The sequence below is a fragment of the Pan paniscus genome, chromosome X (assembly GCF_029289425.2).
Source record: "Pan paniscus chromosome X, NHGRI_mPanPan1-v2.0_pri, whole genome shotgun sequence".
Classification (NCBI taxonomy): Eukaryota; Metazoa; Chordata; class Mammalia; order Primates; family Hominidae; genus Pan; species Pan paniscus.
The window spans coordinates 153,134,644-153,144,726 of NC_073272.2; the positions used below are offsets into that span (position 1 = coordinate 153,134,644).

At 64.6% G+C, this 10,083-nt stretch overlaps 2 protein-coding genes across 2 annotated transcripts; one reads left to right on the forward strand and one right to left on the reverse strand.

Moving 5' to 3' along the window:
- Positions 1 to 3,058: 3,058 nt before the first annotated feature.
- PNMA6A (PNMA family member 6A) lies at positions 3,059 to 5,019 on the forward strand. Its single transcript, XM_034950487.3, has 2 exons — positions 3,059 to 3,214; positions 3,529 to 5,019. The coding sequence occupies exon 2, from the start codon at positions 3,657 to 3,659 to the stop codon at positions 4,854 to 4,856; it is 1,200 nt and encodes a 399-aa protein (XP_034806378.1). The 5' UTR covers positions 3,059 to 3,214; positions 3,529 to 3,656; the 3' UTR covers positions 4,857 to 5,019.
- Positions 5,020 to 5,606: 587 nt separating this feature from the next.
- On the reverse strand, positions 5,607 to 8,190 carry LOC106634358 (paraneoplastic antigen-like protein 6B). Its single transcript, XM_014343619.3, has 2 exons — positions 8,006 to 8,190; positions 5,607 to 7,691 (listed from the first exon to the last, which is right to left on the reverse strand). The coding sequence occupies exon 2, from the start codon at positions 7,561 to 7,563 to the stop codon at positions 6,364 to 6,366; it is 1,200 nt and encodes a 399-aa protein (XP_014199105.2). The 5' UTR covers positions 7,564 to 7,691; positions 8,006 to 8,190; the 3' UTR covers positions 5,607 to 6,363.
- Between the last annotated feature and the right edge of the window lie 1,893 nt (positions 8,191 to 10,083).

Sequence of the window (10,083 nt, forward strand, 5' to 3'; positions counted from 1 at the left end):
GGGAGAGGAAGAAGCTGAGAAAGGAAATGGTTTTGAGAAGGAAGGAGAGTCAACTGTGTTGAGAGGTGGAGACAATGGGGACAGAGGACTGACAAAAGAAAGACAGTTGACGTGTCACAGCCCAGCCTTGCCCGGGGTTGGCGGGGGGCAATGGGTGTCCTGCAGCGTCGTGGACTTGGAGTCAGCAGGTGCAGAAGGAAGGAGAGTGGGAAGAGACAAGGCCGAAAACAGGAAATTAGTTGCGAGCCGGCCTGTGGGCTGACTGGGCCAGTTGGAGACACCAGACCCACAGATGTTCCCAGGGTGGGGGCGGCCGAGGCGGTGGGGGGGGGGGGGGAGGGGGGGTCGGTGCCCTTTCTGAAGAAGGACTCCAGAAAAATCACGGCTGAAAACAAGAGAGAGGACAATATGTGGTATAAGCCGTGACAAGTCTAACACTAAAGGTTCGATAGACAGACACTCTCACAGCAGAGGTAAAGAGCAGCAGTTTGCCTGAATGAGAACAAGCAGTCTTGGCCCTCAAGGGGGAGAAGCGGTGGGGGGCAGGGGGGCGGGGAGGACTGGACACACGAGCCCAACCGGGGAGGCTGCTTTGTGACAGAAGACATGCGTTTCTTCGCTGACCCCACGTTTACTACCTGGGAGGTAGAAAAGCCTGGGGAGCAAGACCATGCCAACCTAAGTACCACACAGAGAGGGAGCCTCCCTATAAGAAGATGGTATCTATTCAGAAATAGGCATTGCAGTGGGGACGTGTGCGCCCTAGTGAACTATGTGCATATTCAGGCAGGGGAAGGCAGACAAAGGGTTTTCAGGACAAGTGAAGAGGATTACATAATTGTTTTGACATAATGATCTTTGGCTACAAGGATGAATAACAAGGGTAGCATTGGTCAGGGGCTTGGACAGGAAGTTGCTGGGCAGGTGTCCTCGCAGAAGTATTATTTGTGTCAGGTTGCAACAGCCTTTGTGCAAATTTGTGGGTTTTGCAGTCTTCTGTGATAGCTTTTGTTATCAGGCATTCGTGCATGGGAACCCTGCCTAGGTGGCCCTCCACAGCTCTATTTGTCAGGTTTTTGGATTTTTGTTTGCTTGAACAACAAGTGACTCCATCTTGATTCTGAAACCTTTCACAACCATACGGGCAAGCCAAAGTCTAATTGTGAGGCCCACTCCAATGCGACCTGCTTCTGGGCAACGTGATAGACTGGCCATGGCTTATATCACAAAAGGAGAAAGGCTTCGATCTTGACGCTAGGAACTTTCTCCTGGAAACGGGCCGATGACGCCTGTCATCTGCGAGATGAGGAGGAAAGGAGCAAAGGAGATTCACAGAAGAGGAACCAGGAACGGCCAGTGGGAGGATGCACGACCTCGCCACCGCTCGGGGAAACGCAAGGCACACAGCGATGAGGTGGTGTCTCTCCCCGTGGGATGGGCAAGCGGGCGAGGCTGGACAGGACCAAAGGCTGCTTGGGCTGTAGGAACCCAGGACCGCTCCCACGCTGCCAGTGCGAGGGAACATGGGTTCAGCCACGCACCGGAGGTCACAGATGAGCAATGCTTGGTTGTGGCGTTGATAGGCACAGCCCAAGTCCCAGCAGAGCCACTGCCTGCTGTGCACGCCAGAGTCTTTCTGGCTGACGGTGGTGGCTCAGACAGGCATGCGGGATACCACTGGCAGCAGTGTCTGCAACAGCCAAACAGTGGGAAGGACCGGAATGTCCATCCCCAGGGTCATAGACAAATACTCTGGGGCTGTGATTCAGCAAGGAGCTTGGGCGAGCTGGACGCTTGGGGGAAACCTTGGCCAGCAAGTTGCCAAACAGGAGGTCAGGCAAGGAAAGAGAAGGGGATGAGGGAACGACACCCAGAGGTGTGACCCCGTGGGAACCCGTTTGCCACCTGCCTGGTGGAGATGCTGTTCACATGGCCCCAGCCTCCCGTGATGGGTCAGGTGCAGGGTGGTCAGATCCACAGGCGCAGAATCTCTGTTTTGAGCGGAGGCTGCTCTGCCCTGGCGCAGTGTCTAGCCCCGGCAACAGAGGACTGGGGAAGGACCTATGGAGGGCTGACTCAGGCCCTGACAGACGGAGGTCTCCAGGGAGGTACGACACCCATGCTGCCCTCAGGGCCAAGAGAGCAATGCCCCAGAGCCCATCAGGCTGGTGAGGGCACAGGGGGCAGGGGACAAATTGAGTAGCCCACTCCACGCGGACTACCTTTCCAGGCACACACTCAGGCAGAGACCCAGACTCGGGACTTGCGGCTGCAAAACGGACGAGGCCCGGGCATACTTGGGTGCTGGGTCACCCTCCTAGGTGCTGGCTCCTGGCACCAGGGCAGCAAAGTGCTTCGGCCGGAGGGCTGCGGGTCCCTGAAGCCAGATGGGCAGCGGGGAGATGGCAGACCCTCCGTAGGATGGTGTGTGTGAGCTGCGTGAGCGCCTGGGGCATCTCCTCCACGGAATGGCACCCGCACCAGGTGCCCCTGGCCTCGCCTGGCCTTGCCAGCCAGAGGACCAGTCCTGGACGGGGAGGGGTAGGACAAGAGCAGGTGCACAGGCCCCAGAACCCGGCTCCCTGACCCTGGCCAGAACGCAGAGCTGCCGGGCGCACCTCAGACCACTCCCTGGCCCTCTGGTGGGCACGCCGGGGTGCAGACCCCTCGCCCCGCTGGCGCCTGCCTCCGGGGCACGTGCGGGAGGGGCAGAGGCCTGGACCAGGAACCGCTCTGGTGAGAGCCAAAGGCGCTGGGACCTGCGGCCCACAGACCTTTGGACACCCCGGTGGGGGTGCGGGTGGGCTGGCGCCTGTGTTCCCGGGACCCGCGGCGCGAGGGGAGTGGGGGTGGGGCTAGGGGATAGGAGCAGGTGACGTCACCCGGGGTCCTGGGGCGCTCGGGAAGGCGGCGAGAGCCAGGCCACGTGACCCGCCCGCGGCAACGGCCCTGCGCTCTCCCGGGCCGGCGACGCGGAGGGGTCCGCGCTGCACCGCCGCCGCACCCCGGCCGCGTGACCGCACTGCAGAGAGCGGCTGCGAGCAGGCGCCGGCGCACCGGCCCAAACGCCGAGCGAGCGAGGGAGAGGCACAGTCAGAGGCAACGCCCGCGCTGGGAGCCAGGGGCGCCCGACCCCGCCGCCGCCGCAGCGGCGCGCAGCCCCCGACGCGCCCTGTGGGGACCCGGACCAGGAGGGACCCTGCCCCGGGAAAAGGTATCAGACCCACCCGGGGAGGGGGACGCTGGGTCCCGGGAGACTCCGCCGCCCCTCGCCTGTCCGCCCTAACAGAACTGAAGCAGCCTGCGGGGCAGCGGTCCGGGGTCCGGGGTCCGGGGGCGGCGCGGGGATGAGGCCAAGACCCGCAGGGACCACCCCCCCGGGGGGGCGGGGCGGGACAGGGGCGGGGCCTGGCTGCAGAGGCGCGGCCAGGGGAGGAGGGCGGCTGGGGGTGGGAGTGGACGTGGACGTGGACGTGGGCGTGGGGAGGGGTGGGCATTAACCTCGCTCTCGCCCGCTCGCATTCACAGGCTGTGGAGACCTGGGCTCCCACCCCAATTCATCCCCCCACACCCCCGCCGCCCCGTGCCACCCTGGTCCGCGCTGGGAACCCTATCCTGCCCCTGGTGTCAGCCCGGCACTGGCCAGAATTGCGGGCATGGCGGTGACGATGCTGCAGGACTGGTGCAGGTGGATGGGGGTCAACGCTCGCAGGGGCCTGCTCATCCTGGGCATCCCGGAGGACTGTGATGATGCCGAATTCCAAGAGTCCCTCGAGGCTGCCCTGAGGCCTATGGGACACTTTACAGTGCTAGGCAAAGTGTTTCGAGAGGAGGATAATGCCACCGCGGCCCTGGTCGAGCTCGACCGGGAAGTCAACTATGCTTTGGTCCCCAGGGAAATCCCCGGCACTGGGGGCCCGTGGAACGTGGTCTTTGTGCCCCGTTGCTCAGGCGAGGAGTTTCTCGGTCTCGGTCGCGTGTTCCTCTTCCCGGAGCAAGAGGGGCAGATGGTGGAGAGCGTGGCCGGCGCCCTGGGCGTGGGGCTGCGCAGGGTGTGCTGGCTCCGATCCATCGGTCAGGCGGTCCAGCCCTGGGTGGAGGCCGTGAGGTACCAGAGCCTGGGCGTGTTTTCCGGGAGGGACCAGCCAGCCCCAGGGGAGGAGTCCTTTGAGGTCTGGCTAGACCACACCACCGAAATGCTGCATGTGTGGCAGGGGGTCTCGGAAAGGGAGAGGAGGAGGAGGCTGCTGGAAGGCTTGCGTGGGACCGCCCTGCAGCTCGTGCACGCGCTCCTGGCGGAGAACCCCGCCAGGACGGCGCAGGACTGTCTGGCGGCCCTGGTCCAGGTGTTTGGAGACAACGAGTCCCAGGCGACCATCCGGGTGAAGTGTCTGACCGCTCAGCAGCAGTCAGGCGAGCGTCTCTCAGCTTTCGTGTTGCGGCTGGAAGTGCTGCTGCAGAAGGCCATGGAGAAGGAGGCCCTGGCCAGAGCATCCGCCGACCGCGTGCGCCTGAGGCAGATGCTCACCAGGGCCCACCTTACTGAGCCTCTGGATGAAGCACTGAGGAAGCTGAGAATGGCCGGGAGGTCTCCAAGTTTCTTGGAGATGCTGGGGCTCGTTCGGGAGTCTGAGGCATGGGAGGCCAGTCTAGCCAGGAGCGTGAGAGCCCAGACACAGGAAGGGGCCGGTGCCCGGGCTGGTGCCCAGGCTGTTGCCAGAGCCAGCACTAAAGTAGCGGCGGTCCCAGGAGGTCCTGGTCGGGAGCCAGAGGGCCTCCTCCAGGCAGGAGGCCAGGAGGCTGAGGAGCTCCTCCAGGAGGGGCTCAAGCCCGTCCTGGAGGAATGTGATAACTAGGTTGGGGCTGGGGAGGCAGCCCAGCGCGAGTCCTCCCCGGGCAAATAGGCTCCGAGGGCCCCGGGGCCTCCTCTCCTCCTCTCAGGCAGCAGGGCCCTGGAGACAGGCGGAGGCGGGGCCAGGGCCGGTCCCTCACCCCACATCGGGATCCGGGCCAGCTGTGGCCTGGGTAGGGGCACCTGAAGATGTCTGCCCCCCACTCCTTGTCCTGGGTTGGGAGAGGCAGGGGGAAAGAGGCCCTCTCAAGGGTGTCAGCTGCCTGGGTCTCCCAAGAGGGGTCCCCCACCCGCCGAGTCCTCCACATGGCTCCCATGTGGGCCTCTGACTTCATGCCCAGGCCCTCCTGGGGCTCTTCCCTGATCTTGGCTTCCAGCCTGAGGTTACACATGTGGCCACTCTGACCCTTCTGAAAGCCCTGAGCGCCGCCCCCCCCCACCCCACCCCACAGTGCTGTCAGGGATCCTGGATACCAGGAACTAGCCTACTGTCCCTCTGCCTGTCTGCAACGTCCAAACCACCTACTCCTGGGAGGTGATCAGAGTGCCCTGGGAACCCAATCAGCCCCTGCTCAAGACTACCACACCATCCCGTGCAGCCCAGGGGACCACACAGACCCTCAGGGACCAAGCACCCCACACACCCCGATGTTAGCCCAGCCACTGTGGCACCTCACCTCACCTTGTCCCCAGCCAACACTGCACCCCGCACCCCGCACCCCATGCAGTTTCCCACAGCAGAGGCGAGGCCGGCTGGAACACTGAATGAAATTTATTGAAGAGAGATACGTACTGAAACCGTTGAAGAGAAGGGAATCACAACACAGAAGCTGCAAATGGCCACCACAGGACACAGGTCAGGACCCCCCTCCTCCTGGGGGAACACCCACCCCAGGTCTAGGAAACTCAGTAACAAGTAACAACAGGAGTGGAACGCCAAAGCACAAAGTTCACTGGGGAACCTCAGACAGCCCCACTCCATCCCGGGTCCCGTTCTTTCTCCCGCAGTCATGGTCACCATCGCTGTCACGGGATGAGTGTCCACTGTGCCCTGGTGTCTTCTTCCCGCCATCTCCCGGGACTGCGCTGGGGCCCTCTGGGGAGGAGCTGCTCAGAGAAGAACACACACGGCTCCACAAAAACAAGCAGCCCCTGGCCTAGATCTACGCAAGGAAAGCAGAGGTGGTGCTCATGATACAGGAGAGCAGTGAGCACAACCTGGGCTCCCAGGAAGCTCACAGCATGTGCCCCTGGCACTGGAGGGGCGCCTCCCCCCACCCCATTTGGTATTAAATGTGGTCATCTGGGTCACCGGGAAGGTGGTGGTGGGCAGGGCCCCTTGGGGGGAAGTGGGGGGCCCCGATCCCGATGTGGGGTGAGGGACCGGCCCTGGCCCCGCCTCCGCCTGTCTCCAGGGCCCTGCTGCCTGAGAGGAGGAGAGGAGGCCCCGGGGCCCTCGGAGCCTATTTGCCCGGGGAGGACTCGCGCTGGGCTGCCTCCCCAGCCCCAACCTAGTTATCACATTCCTCCAGGACGGGCTTGAGCCCCTCCTGGAGGAGCTCCTCAGCCTCCTGGCCTCCTGCCTGGAGGAGGCCCTCTGGCTCCCGACCAGGACCTCCTGGGACCGCCGCTACTTTAGTGCTGGCTCTGGCAACAGCCTGGGCACCAGCCCGGGCACCGGCCCCTTCCTGTGTCTGGGCTCTCACGCTCCTGGCTAGACTGGCCTCCCATGCCTCAGACTCCCGAACGAGCCCCAGCATCTCCAAGAAACTTGGAGACCTCCCGGCCATTCTCAGCTTCCTCAGTGCTTCATCCAGAGGCTCAGTAAGGTGGGCCCTGGTGAGCATCTGCCTCAGGCGCACGCGGTCGGCGGATGCTCTGGCCAGGGCCTCCTTCTCCATGGCCTTCTGCAGCAGCACTTCCAGCCGCAACACGAAAGCTGAGAGACGCTCGCCTGACTGCTGCTGAGCGGTCAGACACTTCACCCGGATGGTCGCCTGGGACTCGTTGTCTCCAAACACCTGGACCAGGGCCGCCAGACAGTCCTGCGCCGTCCTGGCGGGGTTCTCCGCCAGGAGCGCGTGCACGAGCTGCAGGGCGGTCCCACGCAAGCCTTCCAGCAGCCTCCTCCTCCTCTCCCTTTCCGAGACCCCCTGCCACACATGCAGCATTTCGGTGGTGTGGTCTAGCCAGACCTCAAAGGACTCCTCCCCTGGGGCTGGCTGGTCCCTCCCGGAAAACACGCCCAGGCTCTGGTACCTCACGGCCTCCACCCAGGGCTGGACCGCCTGACCGATGGATCGGAGCCAGCACACCCTGCGCAGCCCCACGCCCAGGGCGCCGGCCACGCTCTCCACCATCTGCCCCTCTTGCTCCGGGAAGAGGAACACGCGACCGAGACCGAGAAACTCCTCGCCTGAGCAACGGGGCACAAAGACCACGTTCCACGGGCCCCCAGTGCCGGGGATTTCCCTGGGGACCAAAGCATAGTTGACTTCCCGGTCGAGCTCGACCAGGGCCGCGGTGGCATTATCCTCCTCTCGAAACACTTTGCCTAGCACTGTAAAGTGTCCCATAGGCCTCAGGGCAGCCTCGAGGGACTCTTGGAATTCGGCATCATCACAGTCCTCCGGGATGCCCAGGATGAGCAGGCCCCTGCGAGCGTTGACCCCCATCCACCTGCACCAGTCCTGCAGCATCGTCACCGCCATGCCCGCAATTCTGGCCAGTGCCGGGCTGACACCAGGGGCAGGATAGGGTTCCCAGCGCGGACCAGGGTGGCACGGGGCGGCGGGGGTGTGGGGGGATGAATTGGGGTGGGAGCCCAGGTCTCCACAGCCTGTGAATGCGAGCGGGCGAGAGCGAGGTTAATGCCCACCCCTCCCCACGCCCACGTCCACGTCCACGTCCACTCCCACCCCCAGCCGCCCTCCTCCCCTGGCCGCGCCTCTGCAGCCAGGCCCCGCCCCTGTCCCGCCCCGCCCCCCCGGGGGGGTGGTCCCTGCGGGTCTTGGCCTCATCCCCGCGCCGCCCCCGGACCCCGGACCCCGGACCGCTGCCCCGCAGGCTGCTTCAGTTCTGTTAGGGCGGACAGGCGAGGGGCGGCGGAGTCTCCCGGGACCCAGCGTCCCCCTCCCCGGGTGGGTCTGATACCTTTTCCCGGGGCAGGGTCCCTCCTGGTCCGGGTCCCCACAGGGCGCGTCGGGGGCTGCGCGCCGCTGCGGCGGCGGCGGGGTCGGGCGCCCCTGGCTCCCAGCGCGGGCGTTGCCTCTGACTGTGCCTCTCCCTCGCTCGCTCGGCGTTTGGGCCGGTGCGCCGGCGCCTGCTCGCAGCCGCTCTCTGCAGTGCGGTCACGCGGCCGGGGTGCGGCGGCGGTGCAGCGCGGACCCCTCCGCGTCGCCGGCCCGGGAGAGCGCAGGGCCGTTGCCGCGGGCGGGTCACGTGGCCTGGCTCTCGCCGCCTTCCCGAGCGCCCCAGGACCCCGGGTGACGTCACCTGCTCCTATCCCCTAGCCCCACCCCCACTCCCCTCGCGCCGCGGGTCCCGGGAACACAGGCGCCAGCCCACCCGCACCCCCACCGGGGTGTCCAAAGGTCTGTGGGCCGCAGGTCCCAGCGCCTTTGGCTCTCACCAGAGCGGTTCCTGGTCCAGGCCTCTGCCCCTCCCGCACGTGCCCCGGAGGCAGGCGCCAGCGGGGCGAGGGGTCTGCACCCCGGCGTGCCCACCAGAGGGCCAGGGAGTGGTCTGAGGTGCGCCCGGCAGCTCTGCGTTCTGGCCAGGGTCAGGGAGCCGGGTTCTGGGGCCTGTGCACCTGCTCTTGTCCTACCCCTCCCCGTCCAGGACTGGTCCTCTGGCTGGCAAGGCCAGGCGAGGCCAGGGGCACCTGGTGCGGGTGCCATTCCGTGGAGGAGATGCCCCAGGCGCTCACGCAGCTCACACACACCATCCTACGGAGGGTCTGCCATCTCCCCGCTGCCCATCTGGCTTCAGGGACCCGCAGCCCTCCGGCCGAAGCACTTTGCTGCCCTGGTGCCAGGAGCCAGCACCTAGGAGGGTGACCCAGCACCCAAGTATGCCCGGGCCTCGTCCGTTTTGCAGCCGCAAGTCCCGAGTCTGGGTCTCTGCCTGAGTGTGTGCCTGGAAAGGTAGTCCGCGTGGAGTGGGCTACTCAATTTGTCCCCTGCCCCCTGTGCCCTCACCAGCCTGATGGGCTCTGGGGCATTGCTCTCTTGGCCCTGAGGGCAGCATGGGTGTCGTACCTCCCTGGAGACCTCCGTCTGTCAGGGCCTGAGTCAGCCCTCCATAGGTCCTTCCCCAGTCCTCTGTTGCCGGGGCTAGACACTGCGCCAGGGCAGAGCAGCCTCCGCTCAAAACAGAGATTCTGCGCCTGTGGATCTGACCACCCTGCACCTGACCCATCACGGGAGGCTGGGGCCATGTGAACAGCATCTCCACCAGGCAGGTGGCAAACGGGTTCCCACGGGGTCACACCTCTGGGTGTCGTTCCCTCATCCCCTTCTCTTTCCTTGCCTGACCTCCTGTTTGGCAACTTGCTGGCCAAGGTTTCCCCCAAGCGTCCAGCTCGCCCAAGCTCCTTGCTGAATCACAGCCCCAGAGTATTTGTCTATGACCCTGGGGATGGACATTCCGGTCCTTCCCACTGTTTGGCTGTTGCAGACACTGCTGCCAGTGGTATCCCGCATGCCTGTCTGAGCCACCACCGTCAGCCAGAAAGACTCTGGCGTGCACAGCAGGCAGTGGCTCTGCTGGGACTTGGGCTGTGCCTATCAACGCCACAACCAAGCATTGCTCATCTGTGACCTCCGGTGCGTGGCTGAACCCATGTTCCCTCGCACTGGCAGCGTGGGAGCGGTCCTGGGTTCCTACAGCCCAAGCAGCCTTTGGTCCTGTCCAGCCTCGCCCGCTTGCCCATCCCACGGGGAGAGACACCACCTCATCGCTGTGTGCCTTGCGTTTCCCCGAGCGGTGGCGAGGTCGTGCATCCTCCCACTGGCCGTTCCTGGTTCCTCTTCTGTGAATCTCCTTTGCTCCTTTCCTCCTCATCTCGCAGATGACAGGCGTCATCGGCCCGTTTCCAGGAGAAAGTTCCTAGCGTCAAGATCGAAGCCTTTCTCCTTTTGTGATATAAGCCATGGCCAGTCTATCACGTTGCCCAGAAGCAGGTCGCATTGGAGTGGGCCTCACAATTAGACTTTGGCTTGCCCGTATGG